Below are 26,422 nucleotides of genomic sequence, written 5' to 3' on the forward strand. Positions count from 1 at the left end.
TTACCACTTTAGGCCCACCATATTTATTCCTTGCATAATTTGTTTCATACTTATACCTTTTCAAGGATGTGTCTTTCAATAAAGATGATCAAATATTCCTTGGTAACAGCTGGATCAAAATTAGTAATATGTAGTAGTAAATATGGTTCCTTCTATTTTTTTTTATCAAATATGTGAAATTTAACCTATTTAAGTTCACTTATTTTCTTGCATTCCTTCATTCATCATTCAAAATAAAGAATGTAGTCAGTTATATTCTTATTCTTGAGTGAGAGAAAAATACATGGGCATACTGTAGTGCACTCTTTTGACAGTAGCCTATTAATGATGGTTATGATAACTACACACATGCAGGCACACACACACACATCAACATCAACATGGGTACAACATTTTTTAAAGACGTAATAGAGGATACCACACAGACAGTGGACAGGTGGTTTTCACGGATCCAGAATGGCATGCATTGATTTTATCTCTGACCCAGATACGTACTTAAGCCATCTTGGCTAGTGTATCCCTTAAAATCAATAGCAGAAGAACCATTACCTCAGCTTTGGAGGGCAGTGCCTGACAAATGCAACTTATGCTTTCGATAATCTATCAAAAATTCTGTATTACTGTACAGTAACAGTAGTTTCTCTGACAAGTCATAAAATGTACCGAGGCAACATGTGATACCATATGACGCTGCACAGTGATTGTTCCTTTCAAGTTACTTTAAAGGACTCGCCAAATTTTTTTCAACAAAAAAAATTCATCTGATAATGGTGAAAAAAAAAAAAACCTTTTTAGCTGGAAGACAAATACAACTGAAACATTACCTTTGATAACATGATGTGATGATGCAAAAAAAAAACACTGCCAGCAAAAACATCTGTCTGTATCTCACATGCACACAGGAGAAAAAGAGGGGCATATCTTACTAGGTAACTTCTGTTAAGCATTTACATGGGTTGAGAAAAGTGAGCACTACCCAGCTTCGACTTCATTTCTGGAACTATAGGCTGAGAAAAAAAAAAAAAAAGACCTGCCAAGGTCAACAATACCCGTTACACGCCAACTACAAAGACCAACTTCCTAATCAACTGACCAAATACTACTTTGTTAACAACAGATGTAGTACACTTTTATTTTGAGGTTGGTTCTTCCTAGCTATGGGGTTGGATGGGTAACTTGAGTCCTTTTGATACCATAAGCCTTTCCATCACAGCAATGAGCTCCATTACCAACATGAACACATCTAAAAAATAAATAAATAAATAAAAAACATTTTCCAATTGTCGATTCAGGACGGTAAGAAACATCTAGTCCAGGGGTGTCAAAGACATTCTTATCGAGGGCTACGTTGCAGTTACAGTTTCTGTCAGAGGGCCGAGATGACTGCGATAAAATACATTTTGGGTGTATTTGTCACACTTCCAACTAGTTTTGAAATCAGAGCGAGGGTGAGGGCAAAAAGCGCTTGCTTTTTCCCCCAAACAATTTCAAATTGACTTACAAATGTGATATTTTGACCGGAAACTTTGATTGGAATGGGCGTTTCGCGGGCCATGTGAAATGATGTGGCGGGCCGGATTTGGCCCCCGGGCCTTGAGTTCGACACCTGTGATCTAGTCAATAGTGCTGTCATGTATGGTACAGCACATGCCTTTTGCATTGGCGCTCGCCGCAAACTATGTGGTTTACGTGCTGCATTCAAACACAGTCTGACATTTCAGACGCTGAAAGAAAAAATGTCAATACAGTAAACGTGACTTATTCCCAAGTATCTAAAAAAATATGGGCTTCCCATCAATCAAGAAAAATACTGGGGGTAAATGAAGTTAATATTTTGCCTAATTACAAAACCTGGTCCATGTAGTCACTTATGTTTTCAAAACTTCACCAACTAACTAGGTTTCTGTCATCCATTTTAGGGGTGGGCATGTCAATGATTTGTTTCGATATCGATCTGCTGCTGCCAGGCGACATGCCCAAAAGTATTTATTTATTAATTATTTAGATCTTTCAGTTTTTGGGCTATTGTTCTTCATTATTGTTTGTCGGTTTTGACCAACCATTTTAACTTAATAGTGTCATTTTCTGATGATAACTTTGTGTTCTAATGATACTTCTTTGTACTTATGCAGTGAATGAATCATGACTGATAATATACTGTACTGTCTACCAACTTCACAACCTCAGCAACATGCAGAATAATCATAATGACAATAAATACAGTATGTGAATTACCTAATTGTAAATGAGTCCAGTTGGTGACAGTTTTTCTTCATATTAAATCATCACTGACATTTTTTTTAGGACTATTATTGAAAATTATGCTATACAAATGATTTAAAATATAAACCTCATTTGGATTGGTGCCTTGGCATTAATGATGAGTGCAGGGAAATGTCAGTGTGAGATGTAGTTGATCTGGCAGCTGGCATATGGAGAATAGTGCATTGACCCTGCATATGCTCACACACACATACACACACACACATGCAAACAGCACCTGCCTCACCACCTCGCTCGTTCTTTTGAATTTGGTGAAACCGCTTCAGTGACACGGGCAACACGAAGAAAAGCAATGCGGTGGAGAGAGGAGAATCCGTTATCACCATTTGTTTGGCCAGATTTGTCATAATAGAGTGTTAAAGGTGTCTATTATGTACTTAGGCTTCATGTTTTTGTGTGAGAAGGTATGAGAGACATGACCGACTCAAATGACAGGTGTGTGTGCGTAAGAGCCAGCATAGCAGCTGCCGTGTTCCTATCAAGTATCTTTATATAAACACTGAAGGATACGACATTCAACCAAACTGATGCTGAAACTTGATCAACAAGGATCCGTTCGTCAACAAAGACACTGTGGATACCACAAACCTTAGCAAACACACTCTACTTTTAACACAAACATGACCGTTGGTTCACGCATTATTCTAAAACATAAAGCGTTTTTTGACATATTTTTGTATGCCATTGGTTAAAAGTTTTCAGCCTCTTTTGAGAAAATTAGCCCTTCCAAATTGCACCCAGTTGCATTTTCCCTGATGAACCCTTTTTTTTTCATGGTAAAAATCTGATATTTTGCTAAACATCCAGTGACCTGGAAATGACTGCCTTAGATATTTTCTACTAGCGGCAAGCTATTACAGACATTCGCTCTGTCCCTAAATGTAGCCATCGCTCATGCACCTTGAGGGTGACAATTGACTGCTGTATCGCTAGAGAAACTTTGAAATAACACAGGCTGATTAAGACCTCGGAAGGACACACTTGGCTTCTCAGTGGATGTCACATCCATCCACTATAACTTAAAGCTTCCAGACATGCTTGATATACATTAAGTCATGTAAAATGACAGTAGAACTTTTGACCTTTGAATTACTTATGCTGAACCCTCGGGGGGGATTGTAGAAGGGCTGCGCACAGTGAAAGAGAAGGCAAAGATGTGATAGAAATTGCAATAAATGGCAGCCTGATGTTTTTTTATATAAATAAAGATGAGGCTGGCGGATATAAACAGGTCAAACGTGAGGTAATAGCTTAATTGTTGATTTTTGCAAATCCTAACTCACATTCATTTACATTTTATCTATCTGTCTGTCTGTCTGTGTCTGTCTGTCCGTGTCTGTCTGTCCGTCCGTCCGTCCCGTCTGTCTGTGCGCCCGCCCGCCGGCCCGTCCGTCCGTCCGTCTTACCTACTGTACCTGCGTACATACATCCATACTGTACATACATACATAGATTAAACTTATAGGGACCTATTTACTGTATTTTACTTGTTTAAGTTTTCATTGAACTATTAAAGACATGTTAATGATCACGGAGCTCACTTTGTATTAGAATTCTACAACAAATATGTATGCAGTGCTCATTTTCCCTCTGAACACGGTTGGGTCCTCAGGACTTGCAATTCTAAAGAAACTCTGGGTCCCGACAGAACTGTTTCAAGTCCCCCCCAAAAAAGTAAGTCCAAGGTGCAATCTGCATTTACAAGACATTAGCAAGAACGAACAACAGATATTAACAAATGTCACAGAAAAAAATATTAAAATAGAATGGACTTAAATTTAAATTTAAACGTCATCATCTTCTCCGTATTGCAACCACTGATATATCAATCTTTTTGGTAGAAAAGTTCGCTTTTTACTTTGAATGTTCATTTGTTTAGTTTGTTATTGATAATGATAAATGATAAAAACGTGCAGAATTTACTTTGTTTCGGGCCGAATGAGAGCAGTTTTTTTGAAAGGCGTTTTAGAAGGGGGGGGAATCCCAGAGTCTTTGTAAGGTCAAACAAGTCCATTGTGCAGTTTTTCTGCAAAATTAATTTGAATGGTTTAAAAAATTGCCCCACCACTTGATGATAAGGAATTGTTTTTCCTTCCGAAGGTAGACCATTCGAGAACCACTGCACCATACAAAGCAAGGGTGTCAAACTCATTTAATCTTCCAGGCCACATGGAGGAAGATCTATTCATATGTATTCATTGAAATCTAATCCATCCATTTACTGCATATAACTTCAAAACAACAACTTCAAATATATCTTTCTTTTTTTAATACTGGCCAAAATAATAAGTACAACATCCCTATTAATGATAAAATATTACCAGTTACTATTAATCACAAAACCTTTGAAATTTTTCATTTATCTCATTTTTATACTTGTGGGCCAGAACCGTTTGACACCCCTGATCCAGCCGTTATATCTGTAAAGTAACTGAAGCTTAATGCTGTGTTCTCAAAATGATCGTCGTTCTACAGAAAATGGATGGATGGATGGATGGATTTTCAACACATTGTCTCTAAACTTATCGGCTTCTTGCAGTGATTTCGTCTCCTGACGATCCCTCGCATGCTCACTGAAGGAATATCAGCTACATGTGAATAAAATGTCCACTTGCCATGTGGCCATTGTTTATGTGGAGTGAGTACAGTAGCAATGAATTACTATACAAAGTAGTATACGGAATGTGCGCTCTGAGGTGTCATTGTTTACATTGGTGAAATTTGTACCCGAGCAGTGCTGTACTGTAATGTAGCATGTGCCCTAGTGACATCAGTCTGGCGATGCGACTGATAGCAAAGGAAGTCAAACAATGAGTGTGGGTATGTCCAACCTGGTACCCATGAACATATGTGTCGTAACTATTTAGTACGCCAAGCTGCAACAGTTTAGAATTTGCAGCATGGTTGTATTTTGAACTTTAACATGATTATGTAATTTGCATGAAATTTCAACTCCCCAGTGTTTTTTTTTTCAATGCTTTTTCTTTTGATTTCACAAAGAAATCATCGAAAAGGTCCCACATTGGTACCTTTTATGCACGAGGGTTAAAAGAAGGTGCACTAATTATGTTAAAAGTACATATTTTTCACTACTTAAGTGCTTAAGCAATGCCTTGATGTGTACAAAAGCCCTGGCATAGTCATATCAACAACACCAATCAGCTGTTTTAAATCCATAACAGTAGTCCAAACCTGTCGCAGACTATCGCCAGTGTTCTCCAAAATATCTGCAAAGTTTGCCAGTATGTCACCTAAGGTACATGGGAAAAAAAAAAGAAAAACAAAAAACACATTGGTGAACGTTTGGCAAACTTCTTGCTGCCTTTGTCAACTCTTACCAACCTCTGGTGACATTTTTCAGCAAACCTTGGTGACTTTGAATGAAATCTGACGAGATTAAAAAAAAAAAAAAAAAAAAAAATCATGCTACCTTTGCAAACTGCGCCAACGATCGTGAGATAGGGCCTATCTCCAGAGAGGTTAATGGTTAAAATTTGTTGTTTTAAAACTGTGATGCCAATATTTTCCTTTTTATTGAAGATGAATATCGTCTCCAAAAATGGCTCATCAGCTCCAAAGAAAGCATATATTTTTATTTGTACTCTGAAGCCTTTGTTTCACTCTTTAGCAAAACTTGTTTGTTTTCAAAGAACGCAGATGGAGATGCTGCAACCAAGCCAAGAAACAATTTAACCAAACAATATTTGGAGTGACAGAAGCCCTAGGCCTACAACTTAGCCATAGGTGCATCTACTGTACGTGCAAAAATTGATGGAAGCACAAGCACATACACAGCAAGATGCCAACCTCTGGAAGGCACCGGGGTCATTGGGTTGGTGCTTTCATATACCCGGGGCAGTCCTTAACCTCTGAGGTGCTATAAACAAACAGACAGATAGCTGGCTATACAAGGAAGGAATATTGCTGTGGGGAAATTAGGCCGCATGTGGTATATGGGCACTTTACTCTCATGGCTGCCTGAATATCATTGTGGCTCAGCCGTGACTTTGACGTGCAGTTTTGTTGGTTGAGGTATGCTCTTTAACGGGCCACAACCCACTTTTGCCAGAAAGTTCATGGAGACTATTAAATTAGATGTGGATGCAGTGTTGTTATTTCTCAAACATTAATGCATAGTCTCTTCTATCAGATCATGTGGAAGAAATAAAATGAGTACTTCAATTTTCTTATTTGCTAATAATTGTGTTTTATAAGCATTACAAAAATCTGACTAACAAAGTTTTTGAAGATTTTTTTTTTTTCCCCCTCAATACACTAACCCATGAAAAAACCCAGTCTACTCTAATTGATAACATTGTGTTGGACTTAATTGGTTTTGAAGACATAAAGGACCTTGCGCTGTAATGAGATAGCACCGGTAATAATCGGCGAAGTTAATTAGTGACACTTCATATGCAGTGCAGCAAAAACTTTGTAAAGATTTAGGTTTTACAAAAGCTGGCACAGCGTTGAATTGAAAGAAAAAAAAAGTTATAACGGAATTCCCAAATACTAATTGGGCACTATTAAATAAAATCACTCATTTTGCAGCACTTTACAGTTTGATTTTTTTTTTTAATTCCCAAAACACTCAATTAGATTTTTAAGTATGCTGATGTACGGTATGATTAAAACGTATCCTTTAATGGAATTTTTATCAAACCAATTTAATTAGATTTGAATCTTACCAAGCCTGTTTATTAAACTCAATTGAAATATATTTGGATCAACAAAGAATTAGAGACAGCTTTATGAATCTTTTTTTTAATGCTTTTAACAAGCCAAATTCATTTAAAAAAAATCCTCATTCAGCAATATCCTTCAAAAAACCACCACCCTTCAAGCCTTGCCTTGAACCTTCTTTTTAATTGGTGTCAGCTCAAGCATTTTCTTCTTCTAAACATTCACGTAATGAGGTCCTGCATAGAAATTCAATCCGACAGTTGGCTTTGTGCACTCTGTGTGCATGGCTTTTAAATGGATGTTGTTCAGGATAAATAAGGCCCTGTGGTTAAATTAGAAGGCCTTTTAGTGGGACTGATGAGCCACCGAGGAGCTACTTGGGGCTACGTTGGGGAGAAGACATCCACTGTGGAAATTATCAGCCTCAATGACTTGTTAGATGATGTTGTTTACAGTTTGTGCCATCTCCAAACATTGCTGCTCCACTCGTATTTACATATCTGCTTCCATAGCCTCGGTATAATGTTAAGTTCAGCCAGCCTAAAAAAGTTAACTAGCCAACTAGTGGACTGCTTTTTATCCATGACAAAATCGGAATTTTATGTTTGCGCGATCTGGGGGGAACGTGATTTTCCAAGATTGTTGACGCACCCCAGGTCAGTGAGCATGTGCCATTCCACTTTAACACTCGTATGTAATAATTCATGATCTTGAAACCAATCATGGTTGTTTATGCTTGAACTGTCTTTGCATCGACTCATTCAACCGAGAATGCCCTTTCACCTCTGTCAGCCTGGTAAGGATTTGTTATACTCTCCACTTTGGGATCAGCACACTCATGCATGCAGCGTACATTTAGACCCACTCTGGCGTGTATTGTGAAGATGCAGGATGTACCAGTAATGGCATGGATTTCTGCATAAATGCTTATGCACTTTTCTGTTGTCTTTGAGGGTATCTTGAGCTTACTCTGTGACCTCACCTGTTGAATCTAACAATTGCTGACATTTACATTTATAATTTAGGCATTGGTATTTCAATACATTCGCTTGATCAACTATGGATAAACGTATCCCTTTTAACTCATATTCCTTAGAATTAATCATCAATTAACCCTTTGATGATTTAATTATAATAGTAGAGCATCTTAGTTTGTTTATGGTAAATTTATTTTATTCTATGTGCATTAGTAGATTACAGTGGGAGAATCTGTCTGAATGTTTTGAACTCCTCTTCCGTGTCATACTTAGCTAATTCTGCTTGAAGGACTTGTGCCATAGTGAAAGTCCGCTGGATGAAGTACTGAGGGAGGTACCCTGTTTTTGTTATCTAAACAAAAACAACAGCACCAATTGCTCCTATTACACTCCACTTTGTTCAAATTTATTCAAGACCAGATTAATGAAAAAATAATTCCACCAAGTTTCTTACTCCACGTCTGTCCACGAAAAGTCCCCACTTTCATTCAATGACGTTATTCTTTTATCTTTAAATGTATGAATTGTAATGGCGGTGATTTCCTGCTGTCAGCTGTCCTGAAAAGTATTTGGCTCATTTAGGATTTATGAGGATCATTAGTGGTTACAACCTCATTAGCCGCTTGATGTTGAACATTTAATTCTGTGTTGTTTGTTTTCCCATCCTCAAAACCCTTCTTATCGTGTTCTCTCCACTTATGTTATTTCAGACCTCAGCCTCAGGCTGTGGGGTCCATATGGTTGCCTCCAGAAGTTACAACTGGAGGATTCACTTTGTTCTTTACTTGCACTGATCGAATTTGCATTTTTTTGTGCTTTCTACTTGTATGATTTGAATACTATTTGAGTTTGAAAGCCATACATTCCGATACAGCAATGCGTATTGTGATACAGTAGGTATCAGAATGTATTGAGCTGTGTTTTTTTTTTTTCTTTTTTAAAGAAAAGTCTATGGCTTAAAACATATATTATTTTAACAGAACCACATTGCCATCTTAACTCTGAGCACACATTATTAATACACTTATTTCAAGCACGGCCTTGGCTGTTTTAATACGTCCCCAGAGGTTAAAATAATTAACAGATAAATATATATCAGTTATAGCTCTCTATTTGAATGTCCAAAGAGGCATTTCCCATTTTTTTCTCTTGTTATTTTTTCATTATGACTCATTCAAGCAGACAATGCAGTAGAGTGGACAACCGTCACCTGTTTTTTTTTTTTTTTTTAAACAATAAATAATCGATGCAAACCCATTCTGAGTATTATTGTGGTTGTGGAATAAATCAAGCAGCAAAGTCCACCATTTCACTTCCCATCTCAGAGGGTGGTATTTTTTTTTTTTTTTTACTACCTGTCACCTGAAAATTACATCACAGCTCAGAACCCAGGTAATAATCAATCACAGCTCACCTTTTTGAGTCTGATCATTTACAAGCTAAATCGTGGTCCATGTTAGCTGAGCTCTACACAACTGTGATGTCATTAGTCGACAGCAAGATTCAAAATGTCCGTCTCCTGAGGTGGATACAAAAAATAAACTTATACTGCCTAATTTGTTTTCTACAAACACAATATTAATCAGAATGCCATATTTAGATTGGTATGTCTACATGAAGTACTATTATTATTATTACTATTATTATTACTAGTATTATTGTGAATATTTTTTTTATGTTGACTTTCCCTTCAAAACATTTTTTCAAGGCACATCATGTAAACAATCCCAGATACTTAAGTATTAAATTGATACTTAAGTACATTAGGGACATTAATTTCCAGACACTCAAGTTTTAAATCCATATTTAAGTATTTGGGATTTAATTTCTGGACTCTTAAAAAAAACCAAACAAACGTGAAAACACATTCCTGACATTGAATGAGTTAATTGGTTGAGTATGCTATAAATATATGTTATATGTATGTATAATCTATGTTTTATACAAGACACACATTTCCGTTGTATACTCTTTACTTGGCCCATGATTTACCACAAGCTGTCTCTTGTTGGCGGAAAGGCTATGCAAACTACCCATAAGATCTACATTATAGTTCTATTGATCACATAGCAGATTGGTGGCAACACGAAACCTGGCCCATTCTATTTTTGTTCGAGGAACCAACAATACTTTTCTGCCATGTCTTTTCATCCTTTGATCCCCTCCCAGTATTTTAAGTGATTTTATGTCATTGTAAAGCTTTGCTATTATAGAAATCACACACACGGCTGCAAGGCTTTGGCCTTGATGCAAACAACCTGCTGTCCCAGAGTTTCAGCCATGTTGGTGCGCTTCCCAGCCTTGATGCGGTGTACCTATGCCAGTTATTCAGTGTTTGCCAGATCATTAAGAAAATCAGCAATGACTTCTACTTAAATGCAAAAACTGAATGTTGCTCCTGCTTTAGCCTCATTCATTTTGTTTCCTTCATACTGTGGAACCTATAAAATGAAATTCTCATGAGGTTATAGAGCTCTGAAAAAAACCCAATAACTTCTCTAACAGGACTATATAGAGGAAGTCCATCCATCCATTTTTTGTAGCCGCTTATCCTCACAAGGTGCGTTTTCCTGTGTTTAATGTAAGCTTGCTTATAACAAATTATTATATATTATATAGTCAGTACACATTCTGCCAGTGTATTACCCAGGTGTTGGAGAGGAAAATAAATTTCATGTGTCTCAATCATAGCCCTATTTCTCAGCCTGATGCGTTACTTCCTCTTCATTCCCTTGTATAGTATGTACCGCCATCTGTCTTGGTGATGCTTGGTGTTGATGATACTCCTTCGTGGTTATTTCTTCACCTAAAACAAAATGAGTCTCCTTTTTACCGTTTCATTTTATGTTGCTTTATTGTCATACATGCAATACACATTCAAACACACACACACACACACAACACAAAATACTATTTAATTTGTATGACCTGCACACGGACTCCTGTCCGACAAATGACTGTCTCAGCCTTTATTCTTATAAAAAAGTCAGACATTATCTTATTTTAGAATGAGGTATTTCAGCATTGTCTTCTCAAAAAAAAAAAAAAAACTGTTATGATCCACTGGAAATTATGTGGGTCATAAATCCCTGCCATATTGATCTCGTTTATAGTCAAATCCCATAGACGAAGAGCTTGTCAGGCATTTTAGTTAGTAAACTTATTCCCCTGTTGAGAAACTATAATCTTCCTATATGCAAGTGTATAATTCTCTACATTAAGGTCTTCTATCCTGTCACTCACAGATGATTCATCTCTTGCTGTTGGAAAACAGGCACAAAACAAATATGAAAACATGAATAAAACATTACATAAATAGACATATACATAGCCAAAGCAAAACTAAGTACTGTACGCATATTTCAGTGAATAACAGGATCCCTTGTGGCATTGAAATTGGGGCAATGACAAAGCTCTACGGTGTGAAGCTCGAAAAGTTTGTTACAGTGTCAAGAACATAGTATAAAAAGTAAAAGACAAACTGTGACATATTGCCCTGCCCCTCTTTACTTTTTTTTATTGCTCATGCAAGCTCATATCTTAATGACTGAGGCTTGATGGGTACTTAACCTTGCCTCTCACTGCTTACGCTAATGCAGAGAGGTCAGGAGTATGCTGATTGGCTGGCTCACTGTCATCTCAGCCAGAAACGACTGTCGGAGTGCACATGAGCGGATGAGCAAGGAGATGAGACACGGATGCAAGGACAGGGAAAAGGAGAGACACATCAAAATGAAAGAAAACATAATAAAATAAATGATTAGGAATATGCAGCATCATTCCAAAATACTTTGGTTTTTTTTAGTTTGATTTCTAGTATTATTTGTCATCAATGGGGGAAGATCAATGAATGATAGTGGCCATACCATGAATTGTTCTATCATACCTATGTCTATCTATACACCAGCCATTTTGACCATTTAAGGGAGTTAAGTTATTCATCAGTGAATAAAATCGCTTAAAGGTTAGTCAAGGCCCATTGCAAACATACTGTAACTCCCTGAGGGATTTATCCAGGGGTGCTTAAATCTAATTTAAGCATGAGTTAAACTCTTTGAATGGAGAGATTTAGAGATGCTAGAATACAAGCAGCTTCAAAATCCAGTGGGTTATGAACATCTGTTTTCTTAACGTGTTTCTTAACGCTGTTTGACCGAAAATGCCTCAAATATGCCTTTCTCTGAACATGTTTTTCCCCCCTGAGTGACGCACTTGTTTTAAGAGTATAACAATCCCTCTTACCTTTTCTTGAAATTTCACATTCATTTCCCAAGGTATTGGACTCTTAAGCTTTTCAGCAGAAAAAAATATATTAGTCTTGAGAAACCAGCAGATATGGGGCACAACATTTGAATTTGGAGCAATGTCAATGTAAACCTGATATAACCTGTGTTTAAAATTGCATTTTTGAATTGTATAGTATATACATCAAACTTTGCAGTATGAACTATTTATTTATTGTTTTTGGGGTTGACAGTTAACCCATCAAGTCCTTTGCGGTAGTGGTTCCCAACCTTTTTTGTGTCACGGACCAGTTGAGACATGCATATTCCTTTCACGGACCGGTAACCATGGCGGGTGTGACTTACTAAACATAGTAAAGTACAAAACAAACTAACATTTGACTCCTCAGGAATAATGTACATGTTTTAAATTGTAAATGTAAAAAATATCATTTTAAGTTATTATCCTATCTATGGCAGTAACGTCATCACGACTTGCAAGTGTGCATGATCAAATTAAGATGATATGATTGTTTTCTGTCTAAACTGCTTGCTAATGTTAATGTAGACTACGGTAGTTGTGCAAACTCCACCTGCATTTTTCATGCTTTCCATTTCATCACTTGGCTGTGTAATGAAAATAAATATACAGCATAACATTTTGTTGTTTAGTGACCAGCCTTCATTTAACAGACATGAGAACTCTCTGTGTAGCTAAAATAAAATGACCTTGACAGATAAGTGAGTTCAGAACAACATGTCATTTTTTGTCATTGCCTCCCTTCTTCTAGTTCCTTCCTTTATATCCTTAAGAATCCTCTTTTACTTGTCCTAGCACACTCTCTTACAGACCACCAAATTGTCCTGTTAAGACTTGTGTCTTTGAGGCTTAAAAAAAGACCACTGCTTTACAGAAGACCTGATTCATTGAAATTTTTTATACTGTACATTTTTCATGGAAATGTTGATTAGTTTCAGCATCAAATGAATGAATAACAAAAACATTATGTGGGATATAAACATTTCAACTAAGTGGCTTTTGACTTCGGACCTTAAACATTAGAGCTAACATATGGTAGACTTCGATGTGTAATGAACTCCTGCAATTACTTAACATGTCGGTATTGCTAAATGGTAGGTGGTGTCAGACGGCTAGCTGAGTCTCTGAAAGGGCATAACTCTCACATGCATAAAGTCTTAAAAAAAAGCATGATTTTAAACCAAAAAAAAAAAAAAGCAAAACCAAAAAAAAACGTATCAGGGAATCCTTGTTATTTCGATTTTCAGGATAATGACATATTATCATTACAATAATTACATTTTGATTTTAGCCAGGAGCTAGTCTTTTTTTTTCTTAACTTCAACTGCAGTTCAGGAAATTATTTTCATGTTTTTTTGTTTTTTTTTACTTTAGTATTTTTTTAATAGTATTGGCAAAGTTTTTATATAGGTCATTCATCGGGCTTTTGCTTTGTATTTACAGTAAAAGCTCTATCTAAGTCAACCTGATCAATTGGGTTAGACATTTAGTCTAGTTCTATTTGACCGATTCACTGTGTCCACTCAGCTGTTAAAAACCAGTATGTACAGCATATCCCTCCTTACCATACGTACATACTGTACATACCACAGAGGTCATACATCTATGCATAGGCTGTTACATTGCCATCCGTGACTCTTAGTATGCGCTTGTACAGTATGTTTAAGGCATGTGGTTTCTTAATACCATGTGTGGGTGTGCATGGATGCGTGTGGTCTTCAGGCAATGGAGAGCAGCAACACAAAGTTGACGGAGGCCGAAGACATCTAGGGCTCGATGCCAAGGAAATGGGCCTGTCCATGTATGCGCGCACATTCAAACACGCACACGCACACGCACACCCCTCTTGTCTTGTGATCTCGTGGGACATCTGTTGTGGTCCGGGTCACTGGCAGTGAATGCTTGGTTGGGCTCCAAAGTATCGCCGCAGCAACTGCATGGCATAATCCCATTTCATCTCATCCCATCCTGGAACAGTTTGCGACCAGGCTGGTCCCTTCCCCTCAAGGTGTTGAGACAGTGATTCTGATGCCGCCTATTTACTCGTGTCAGTGATGTCTAAAGGCAGGGAGCAAGTATCGTATTATAGGAATGTTTGGCACGTTTTGGCAGGCGATGGTGTGAATTATGCAGCGGTACCTCCACTGTGTGTATAATGAGAGTGCGGGTCCATGACGAGCATTGTCAAGCGAACAAGCTACTCGGCTACAGCTACAATGTTTACTGTCTGACTGTCCTTGCTTCAGCAAGCGTTTCAGTTTCTTGTCTCCATCTGCTCGTCTTTAAAGGGGAACCTCCAGATATGAACATGTCTAAGGTCGTGGAGTTAGCAATCTAACCCATATACTCATCATTATTATCTTATCTTTATTCTGTAAATATTGTGAGACATTAGTGTAACTCAGCAGAGTTTGGTTTATCCATGTTTTACTTTTTTTTGTCACAATAAGATCAGCGTCAGCATGCTGGTTCAATTTCAATGTGTCATACTGTATGCAAAGCCTAGGCCATGCTATATTGTCAACTTGTGGATGGTAAATGATACTTATTGGTTCATAATACTGCTCAAGGATGCTTTGGCATGGTTACCAGGGTCAGAGATAGAATCCATGACCTTCCGGTTGGGAGACGAGCATCCTACCACTGAGCCCCTGCGATGTGGGTAATGCATTTATATGCAGTTCAGTTATATACTCTTCAAAAGTATAACTTTAATGAGCAATAGCCATCGTTGGTCCATTTATTTTCACATGGAAAGCGTACAAAAGATTGAAAAGATGATACATATATAGTATTATACATGTTTTAGTTTTTAGGTGCACATTATATACCGTTCTTAACAGTCTTTAGGAACATTGGCTTGCGAAGTGTTGTCTAATTTTTTTATTTTTTTTATTTTGGGGTGTGCAATTGTGGAATGTAGCCTCTTTCCACTATATATATATATATATATATATATATATATATATATATATATATATATATATATATATATATATATATATATATATATATATATATATATCTATATATATATATCTATATATATATATATATATATATATATATATATATATATATATATATATATATATATATATGCTACATCAAATTTACATATACAATTAACACATACATACACAATGACATTTCACATGTGTTTATTTTCCTGTTATGAGTGTGTATCAAACTTTTTGTAATGAGCAGAAAATAATGATATACTGTAAGTTGAAGAGATGCTAAAATAATTCCAACTAAACATACTTCATCATATGAACATTTACTTTTATGCATTGGGCTTTTGCACGATTCTCCTCTGAATTGGATTGTTTGCCATCTTTCAACGTGTTCTGTCTTTTTTCTTCTATACTCGCACACCCACCTCCTCCACCTCAGTATCTTTGTTTTGCTGAAGAATACAAACACGCTGTGAACCAAAACACAACTGACAGTTTGCATCCAGTTTTATTGCTCCTCCTCTTCTGTCCTCTTAATTCCTCCCTCACAATCATGCACCCCCTCCTTCCCTTCATCCCTCCTTTTCTACTTCCAGCTGTCAGGAGGCTTCATTATTAAAGATTCATGGTGGAGTCTGGGCAGCGCCTCCAAAAGCTTTTGTCAGACAGACCGAGTGTCTCAAATCTTAGTCCTACTAACTGGACGTGACATGGAAACACTCCCATAAACCCCCGCTCACTCAACCCACCATCTTCCCTATTGGTGGCTTTTCCGTCTGACGTTCTCCCCACTGTATTTTATTTGTACTTTTACTATATGTGGGATATCACTTTATTAAAATAACAAACTATGGAATAATAGGTCACTCTACCATGTTGCCATTTATGTCCTCTCTTGGCCTAGCGTTTCAAATGGTTGACTCGTCATGCAGTATGTACAATAGTTGGATATCATATGCTGCGTTGCAAATATCCGCATGTGTTTTTATTCTTCAGCTGACATCAATTGGTTCCATATTTCAGTCAGAGGATAACCATATTGAAATGTAACTTAAAAGACCTAACAACTGTTATAAGCTGCTATTGTTGGCTATTGAATAATAATTGGCTAACCACCATTTCATAAGTGTTCAACCCTTCAATCGATTCCTCCCACATTACAACTCTAGTTTTTTAGCCCAATGTTTTCCATTGGTTAAAAAACATAAACAAATAAAAAAAAAACGTTTTTTTTTTTAACTGCCTTTTTTAAAAAATCAACTAGTTGTAAGACCACACACTGACAGGTGAATGCCCTTTAGGCATTTCAACCCTTTCAATGAGAAGATTGCACGTTTTGTGTTTCATAATCAGTGAAGGCTTGCCTATTTACCTGTGTTACTGTTTATCACTTAGAATAAAGCCTTGTTAAATACTTAATGATTTGTGAATGATATAGGAACCCATTTTAAGTGGTTGCTAGAGAATCTCTAGCAAAACTTGGATTTTTTTTCAAGAAAAACATTTTCTTATGTCTTATCTTTGAATTCTTTACAGAAAAGCCCAGGAGCAACAAAAAAAGGTGGTGGTAGCCGGTTGTGTTCCACAGGCCCAACCTCGAATGGACTATCTCAAAGGCCTCAGCATCATCGGGGTATGTGTGCCTCTATCTTTATTTTGTTGTCCATTTGGCCATAATACAATTGACTGAAGTAAGAGTCATAATCTAAACTCAGTCTATAATATAAATAAAGATGGCTTGACTGATGCGCTTGTACATAGGCCGACTAAAGGTTTCATAGACAATTTTTACCTGTCATTCGCTTGGCTGGTGGCATGCCGAGTCTAGTCCCCTGCTGTTTAGTGAATCGATAGCACTCCCCCGAAGACAGGACCATTACCACCGAACTAAACATAGATGGTCTATAGAAAAGAGGGCAGCAGTATCAGAGTAAAGACTGAAATAAATATGATGGAAAAAAACTCAAATGCCGGAGGATAGGACATTCTGTATGCTATATATGATGTCATGATTTACATACAGTACCTATTAAAAGTCAACTTAGGTCCTGTTTAATAAACTGGATGAATCGTTATTTTATCCGCCTTTAATGTCAAGTTTTTAAACAATGAATGAATGAATGACTAAATAAATAAATAAAATTGTGTTGCATTATTGAGGACATCCTCTTTACTCTGACCGATATTAAATCTACATGATACAATTTGTACGTTATTAATCAATTTAATCATAGCCCCAAAAGATAACTGTTTCAGTGAAAACCCTTCTCTTGACTTTTCTAATATCTTACAACTCATAATATAAAATCAATGCAGTTATCATATATCTATATCAAAAAATTTCCGACTGATATGTGAAGACATTTTTTGTAGACCTAGTCCCACAATCCGGATGATTAATAATTCTAAAAAGATGAGGTTGGCTTCAACTAATTATACCTTTAGTGTCTCATGTCTGCAGCTTCATTTATTAGGGTGGTTTATGATGACATAAACCAGTAGACCTCAGTGGAAGTGCACGTTTCAACTTCTTGAAGCAAGCTCTAGTTGTATTGTAATTCTCAATAAATGGATTGATGCACTGTCAAAACATCAGATCAATCATTCCTCATAATCAAGAATATTATAATCCTATGACATAACCACAATAAACCTCCACAGGCATTACCGTTATAAGACCTCACATGTATGTCCTGGTTATACTAATAATGCAAAATTAATATTGCGCATAAGTATTTACTAGTGAACATTCATTTCACTTAAGAACTTTTATGTTTTTCTTATCTTTTTATTCTTTATTATCTTTTTCCGTTGGGTTCATTAGGTGTCCCAAGACTGCTAAATTTATTCCATCTAACTACACAGTCAGTTTTGGTTGAAATAGTACAAAAAAAAGTATCATGGGGATATTGCGTTGTCTCCCTATTTCAAGTGCAAAAGGATATACTAATATTTTTATTTATTTTTTTTAGAAGTTGCTTGTAAACTTTATTAAGTGACTTTTAAGTTAATATGGGATTTAATTGTTAAGTTTAAAGCCTGAGGGCCACCCCTGATTACTCACGCATTCGAATATAATATTCGGAAGTCGGGGCAGACTCAAATTTTGCATTAAATGTCCACCCACATGAATAATGCAGTTCTATAGAAGTAAACATGCTGCCACTATGTAATGTAATTATATTCAAATCACATTCAAGTCGCATCTACTGTATGTATAATATAATTACATTCAGATAAACAAGCTTGTATGCGCGTACGCCTTCAGGGTGCGACAGAAACAGCTGGGAAGTTTACCTCTGGTATGCCTTCTATTGTCATGAAGATTGAATTTTGCATTGATATAGACACACATGCGCACACAAACGGACAGGCAGAAACCCGCACATGCATGAAGGGGCGCATATGGTAACAATCACAGACCAAGGCGTACCAGTGCACGCACATTTCTTTCATCTGCCCTCTTATCAAAACACACAACAGTAGTGACAGTTGGTGGTATATGAAAATCAGATTCAAATTACCAGTTGTGAATTTTTGTTTAGTGAATCCTCTTAACGGCTAGGTGGGGGGTGCTTAAGAGCGCTTTTGAATTAATTCGCTCCTGCTCACTTGAGCTGCGTGATTATGTTCGTTGTTCTGTTGTTTTGCTTTCAGAAGTTGCTGCCAAATGAATGACAGTGTAACTGTGTGCGAGGTACACAGAGTCACGCAAGCCCTCAGTGTTTCACGTCTCTGAACCAGACATGTCACATCCTTTATCTGAGATGCATCACGCACACAAACAGCAGCTCTGGCTTAGTAATCAGAGAATTACTGTGTGTAAGCAATTGTTGTAAACAAGAGATACATACACATAAGCCCTCTCGTCGCACATCTTTTTGTACTCTTGCATCTTCTTTGTTATTGTCTTTGTTGTACTATGTCTTTATATTTGTTCTACAGAATGGACTCATTTCTCACTGCCAAATACGGTTGTTATATTTTACAAGCTAACCAAAAGTGAACCTGACGTCAAAAGCTACAGTTTGCAATGGAACGAAAGAAATTATACCGGCTTTTCCAAAGACTTAAGCAATTATTATATAGTTCAATTCTTAACTAAGAAAGTTAATGTATTAACTCTCAACTACTCTATAGGTTTTTTGTAATTTCTTCGAATTGGTTCTCAGCTGTACACCAAGGTTGCCCAAAGTTCTTTGAAAGAGGGTTAGATTTGGGTTTGATTAGAATGTGAGGCCTGATCATATAGTGGCTAAACCTTTGTCTGACATTCTTTTTTTTTTTCATGCAACCCTTTTAATGTTGCTACTGTTTCTATCAAATACCGTTAATCAAAGTCTTTCTCAGTGTCGCTCCCACATCAGCAGCACACCATCTCTGTGTGCGCCTGTTTCCTCAATGTTTTATGAGTCCATCAGCAATAACTTGCGTGGTTCCTTTGAGACTCAGTTTAATTAGTTCAAGGAAATCAGAGTTAACTTCTCCGTCAACTGTAAAGCGATAACATATATTTTCTGGACTTTTAGGCGCACTGGTATGTAAGCCGCAGCAGCAAAAAATGAACAAAAAAATGAACAACAACAGATAAGCCACACTGGACTGCAAGCCGCAGGGCTCAAGTCATGAGGAAAAAATTGCGGCTTGTAGTCCGAAAAGTATGGTCATTGATCTCCTTCACACCTTCACAAGAATGGTACGCAGCCCAGAGAGCCAACCAGTTCAGGCTTGAAATTTAGATAGGGTACGCAAATGCGCAAAATGAGGCATGTGACATTATGCATTAGTGATTTCTATCGTGCAATATATGTAAATATTGTCATAGATCAAGGATCCCTTAATTATTTTCAAGCTGCCAGCGATCAAGACAAAATGGGCCACTAGTTGAAAACCACAGCTTTTGATTGTCCTCTGATATCATCATACTTTGCTCTTCAATCTAATGCACTTTGCTGCCTGCTAACAATCACACAATGGCTTATACTGACACAGAGGGGGATTTATTTGGGAACATTCCAAGTGTTTAATGGCCAATTTAAAACCTTAGCCATATCTTTCTCACATTCTGTTTTACAGGTGGGAAGTAAATGTACTGTTTAATGGCATCGCCTCAACACTGATAGGAACTCAATGGCACACACATTCCACACGAGCAGTTAACTTCCATAACTACAGTATGTCCAAGCAATGCTTCAGAAATTCAGTGACATTTTGGAATTTAATACAATTTCTTACTCACATTGTGACTCGCTAAACACACCAAATCAATCTGACTTTACCAGTTTCAACTTGACTGCTCATTGTTTGTGTTTGAATGCACAGCTTGTTGTATTATGGATCACTTGTGTTTATGCTGTCAGTATTAGGCTTTTATTTGAATGTGTGGAGGCTCAGCATCAATAAATCTGTGTGTGCCTTTGTGTATTTCAGGTCCAACAGATTGATCGAGTGGTAGAGGTGGTGGACGAGGCTGTAAAAGGTATTTGAACATGCAAACATGCACACCACTGTGATGTTATTACCAATTGATGAAGACACACACCATCCAACCCCAATTACTTGGGATGGTACAAGACACAAATCCCATAAGGCAACACTTTGAGATTTTTGCAAAATTTTAATGCCTAAAAATAATGCTTCACATCAATTTGCCACTTTTCAAATTTTTTTTTTTTTTTTTTTAGAGAGCAGACTGCAACAAAATTAACGATCTAGCGCACAAATGTAAACACAAAAAGAGGCTCTGGCTCATTTTTCAGCTGCAGCTGAGATCCTTTCTCTTACTGAATAGTTTAGCAAACTGCATAAAGATTGGGCGGCTCGGTGGCACAGTAGTTAGCACGTTCGCCTCACAGTTCAGAGATCCAGCCATCCTGTGTGGAGTTTGCATTTTCTCCCTGAGCCCGCGTAGGTTCTCTCCGGGCAGTCCAGCATTCGTCGCACACTCCAGAAACATGCATGGCAGGTGTATTGGACATACTAAACTGTCCTCAGTTGTGATTGGGTGCGTGAATGGTCGTTGGTCTCTGTGTGCCCTGCATTGGCTGGCAAACAGTTAAGGCTGGCCCCCGCCTACTGGCTGAAGTCAGCAGGGATAGGCACCAGCAAGCCTTCGAACCCTGTGAGGATAAGCCGCTCTAGAAAATGGATACATGGATGGCATACAGCTTGTGTTAGCGTTAGTGTATGGCATTTTCCTTTCTTTTTTTTTTTGTCAGTTTATGAACTGTTGTTCTACATTTGTCCTTTTTTTTCAACTGGAAATCAAAATCATGCAACACAAGGGAATTGAAAGTCATCAGAATATCCTTTATTTCTCCTATGGGCTACAGCTATTGAATGTTTTAGTATAAAATTAAAAATATATTATTTATTTTTTGGGTGGAAAAACTATAACAAACTGTCATAAACACAGAAAACAAATGACCAAAATTTTGATAACTTTTTTTTACTTAAATATAAATTGTAAAATTTTAGAAATTCATCCCCACATGAAGCTCAATTAGGTGACGTGACATTAACTAGCAGGGCCTTCTTCTGTATACCCTATTGACAAAAAAAGAAAAAAAAAACAGCCAAAAGAGAAAAAAACAAAAGATCTTATGGGGTGCAGCGACGAGAAATGTGGTGTTCTAATCTCGCAAGATTGCATCATCAAGAACTCATCATATGCCTACTAACTACTTTTGGTTTCTGCACACAATTTGTTTCAATAATTCTTAATTTCTTAAAATTGAAATTGATGTTGTGATTTATTTTCTAGTTCTTCATGAAACTTGGAACATACATATGACATGAATTTTAAGAGTTTTTGGCACTCATGAAAATGGCAGACACTGGCACTGAAAAAAAAAAAACCTCAACACATTAGAGAAAGTATTAAGGACTCGATCTATCAATCCTACCCAAAGCCAATTCTCTAATGAGTCCTTCTTAATTAAAAAAAATATTTTTTTATATTTAGAAACTGTAATTTCAATAATAAGATGACAAACAATTCCATCTATTTCAGAGATTATTGTTCAACAAATTATAAATTCAAGGGTGCTAATAGTAGTGTTCAGAGTTGTATGAAAAACTGCTGTAATCACTTTTGGATCCTTCTAAAACTTGTTAAGTGCTCTTTTCTGTCAAATAAGACATCCTCGCGTTTCAGTAATGACTTCATCTGTTTAAACTATCTGGGCACCACAGTTCTCTGCTGTTAATGAAGGTCACACAGAGTTTATTGTGGATGTCCACTGAAGCTGTCATATATCCCCAGCTGTTCTCTTTAAAAAAAACAACAACTGTAAAACAGATTGTCTTCAAGCTCTCTCGCGCGTGTGTGTGCTTGCGTGCACATGTGTGTTGCACTTCAACCTTCCTAATTAGGGACATCTGAATTTTACAATGTAATCAACCCTAAATTGTCTGACTGCACGCACTTACTGTATGCACTCGCAGCACATACGTCCACTTATTTTTTTTTTTCCACTTTGATTACCAGTCTCTTACATATTGCCCTCAGCGTCTTTAAACAATTCTTTTCTTGATTCATCTTACCCATCCGCCTTCTCATATCCTGACTCGATCCCTCCGCACCTCCCTACTGTTCTCGAACCCCTCCACAGAAACTAATTTCCCCAGTATCATTACTGTTCTTTATGACCTCATATAAATTGAGAGCTGTTACTTCAGCTCGCAGGCCAGGAGACCTTTAAACTGGGGGATTTGCCTTTTGTAATGCTAACTAAAATGCGTACCCCGATGAATTGCAAGACACAATTCTTTGCTTCAACAAAATTGCTTGCAGGTCTCTTTTCCAAATGACAAAAGCATCGGCAGCTTTTATGATCCAGTTTCTTGAAGCGTGAGACCATCATTTCAGTTTGGGTCTTAGTTTAAAATGAATATAACTGCCACTCAATAAGAATACCTCACCACAGTAAAACTGTGTTTAATTTTACTGAATCAGTGAACCATAAAGCTTATGTTACTACCTGTAGTAAATGACTTCGTTATCTCATGTTGAGTTGCTGAGCATGCATACAGTATTTTAACGTTATGTTTTCACATTCATAGTGTTAGAGGGGGCAGTTACTGTTGTCGTAAGCTTGCTTTTCCAGTTTAGTTGTCGCTTATCAGATGCTCATTCTCTTACTAACACATCCTATTTCTGCCATTTGGTCTTTACAAATTAGTCAAGCTGTAGGCCTGAATTCATGTTACCATTTTTGTAGTTGATCAAGAGTGCCTGTGGTATCCACTGAACTAGGGCTGTAGCTAAAAAATATTTTAGAAATCAAATAATCTGTCAATTATTTTGTTGAATAATTAATGAATCAGATTTTAAAACATTTTGGAAACACCATTTTTTTTACACCTGATGTCGACTTGCACTCCAAACGCCGTTCTGCATCGTCTGGCGTTTCTCTGAAATATAAAGCCGGTCGCTGTTGGGCGTCCAGTGTGGCATTCTCGATGCCCTCTCAGATACCACTGGGTATAAAAAGCGGCATTATAAACACACACTTAATCAAGAATCAAAAATAATTTTGAAATGAAAATCATATTCTGTAACGAATCGGAGACCCCAAAATCTGAATCAAATCAAATCAAATCGTGAGACAAAGATTCCCATCACTATTCCCATTTTTGCATCAACCTATTCAGTGTCAAGGGCTCCTAAGACAGGTTTATGTCCCACGCAAAGGACATTTTTTTTTTCCCGGTGATGTAAGATTAATCCATTGATAACTACTTTATGTGTCCCCTTTATGGTTCTTTTTCAGTGTTTCAGTATTGATCTCCCCTATCTGAGGATATAGCTTCAAACAATACCGTTTCACCAAATATTTGTATTTTTTTTTAAACCCCAAAATCAGATTTAGATTTAGTGCGCATGTGTGTGTGTGGCAGAAATTGGGGCAAAGAGGTTAGACGGACTAATGCATCTACTTAGCTTGAGATCAGAGGCGATATAGCATCAATATGACCTCATGATCCTTATTTCACCAGGATAAACAAACTGTTATCATGTTCCTAAAAATAAGATCCAGCTCAAGAATAAAGACATGTCACTGACTGAAACCAAGTTGACCCATTCACACCGTTTTGAAATGGTATTCTGAATGTTATTGTAAACACATTCTTTTAATGCTGAGCGACTTGTTATCTAGAAGTTACCTCAACAAATGCTGTTCAGAGGCTTGATGCTGTTAAGAACCAAAGCTGTTTTGATTTCAATAGAAAGTATGTTTGTTTGTTTTTTAATGTATGCTTTGATGCATTTCCAAGACATATCACATAAAATTATTTTTGCAGACATTGCTAAGGTATTAACATTGTTCAATACTTTTATAGGTGTTAGGTGGCCCATTAAATTGACAAGATGACCGATAAACATTAAACCCCTACACTCCTTTCCATCAGCCACCTTTTTCCGTTATTTCCAATGTTCCCCACCCCGGTGATGCCGTGCAATCAAACTGGGGTCCCACCACTTATGAGACATCAGCCGTAGGTTAAGAGGTCATCCTTTTAGCCCCCTACCTCTGTGATCCAAACATCCATCTGGTCATCGTACACAGCTTCCATCTGTAAGAAATTCATCTTCTGGCCTTCTATCTATTCTCTCATTCCCATTTTCAACATCACCCTATACGAAACATTTATGAGTGGACAGATTACGTCAAGACGTATTTAAAGAGATGTGAACAAAGGAGAAAAAACAGAGCATTTGAAGGTTAAGAAAGACTAAGGCGGTTAGCGCGCATAGGAAATATTTTTATCAGGGTGTGTACACAGTATAAAGGGCTGACTGTCAAAGCATTTTAAGCCTTAATAAATGGTATTTTGAGATGTGAATCAGACAGCACGGTTCTGTTGGGGTGGGATTCACCCCGAGAGTTTGGGAGGATTGTGACAATATCTAAGTGTCCTTGAGCAACACACCAAAATCCCACTTGCTTCTGATGCTGGGTTATCAGTAGGTACTGTAAATGAGTAGTCAGTGTAAAGCACTTTGACTACCTAAGGCGCTATATATGTAAGTGCCAGGGGTGTGTCTTTTTCCACAAAAACAGCATGTGCTACTCCATCCTTTATTTTGATGCCTTGACCTACCTACTCCCAGAATGGAAAACATAAAACTTGTTATTTAATTAGGTATTGTAACCTAAGTAGGTTACTTTTCGTATTTAAACTATCAAACAAATTTCACCCATTCTTTTTGATAAATGTCAGCTATTATATGTAGATTGATAAAAAGCCCACATTGTTTGGATATTTGCAGTTATTTAAGCTTAATGCAAGGATGGACATCTTTTCTGTCTGAGTTTGAGTCTGGCTGTACTTTATTTGAATGCATCACATAGTTAGGAGCTAGCGCTAATGCTGAAGACTGCTACCGTATTGTACAATGACTGCGCACTGACTAGCGTTTTCTTTCCTTCCTGAATTAGCGATTGAATATGAATTATTAATGACAGTAATGTCCGTACCTCGGTGATTTGATTCGCGAGGATGAGTAAAGCTAGCTGGTGGCAACCCCTGCAGCGAAGGCCAACTTCAAAATAAAAGAGACGGCCATGCATTATTTGGTGTGTTTATTTTGAAGTTGGCCTTTGCAGCTCTCTGTTGGCATGTAACGTGGTGTTGTTACCGCTCCTGTAGCAGTGTGCATATGTTATAGCCAACAGAAGCCAACAGAAAATGGATTTTTTTTCATTTATAAACTTGAGTTTGGGGCATTTAAGTCTTTTTTTGGAAAAGAAAATCTCGAGAGGGCCAGTATATTTAGCATTTTCACTCACCTTTCTGTATGAGTTAATATTGATTCTGAATGGTAAGTACCGGTAACTTTTTTTCTAAAGTCAATCCGTTTTTTGGCACACTTCTACTGTTCAGTTTTGCTTGGAAAATATTCTAAGACAGCACGGAGCATACAGTTGACGTGATACATGTATTCTCTATAAGTAACCCAATATGACTATATAAATGACTTTGAAGATGTCTAATCTTCTCGCCTTCATCATTTGCACAGATGAATTTTGCTGTAATGGAACTGTTGATGAACTGAATAACTTGATTTAAAAAAATTGACACACACACACACACAAAAAAAAAAATCTCAAATCCATCCTTAAACAGCTTTCACACCTAAATAGATTCTGCCCAGTCCTTTTTTCCATGAATGGAGTTTTCTCATTTCCCTGCTTGTACTGGGATATTACAACCAGTCACGCCTCACCGATTGGCTCTTTGTCCTCCTCAGGG

At 37.2% G+C, this 26,422-nt stretch overlaps 1 protein-coding gene across 1 annotated transcript in view; it reads left to right on the plus strand.

Moving 5' to 3' along the window:
* LOC148426809 (threonylcarbamoyladenosine tRNA methylthiotransferase-like) overlaps nt 1-26,422 on the plus strand; it is a 200,824-nt gene that overhangs the window by 41,322 nt on the left and 133,080 nt on the right. Inside the window, exons 5-6 of the mRNA XM_088410634.1 lie at nt 16,700-16,796; nt 20,594-20,642. Of these exons, the coding sequence (XP_088266760.1) occupies nt 16,700-16,796; nt 20,594-20,642 (146 nt within the window). The remainder of the gene's footprint in view (nt 1-16,699; nt 16,797-20,593; nt 20,643-26,422) is intronic.

The sequence above is a fragment of the Hippichthys cyanospilos genome, chromosome 3 (assembly GCF_059441005.1).
Source record: "Hippichthys cyanospilos isolate Australia breed blue-spotted pipefish chromosome 3, RoL_Hcya_1.0, whole genome shotgun sequence".
NCBI classification, from domain to species: Eukaryota; Metazoa; Chordata; class Actinopteri; order Syngnathiformes; family Syngnathidae; genus Hippichthys; species Hippichthys cyanospilos.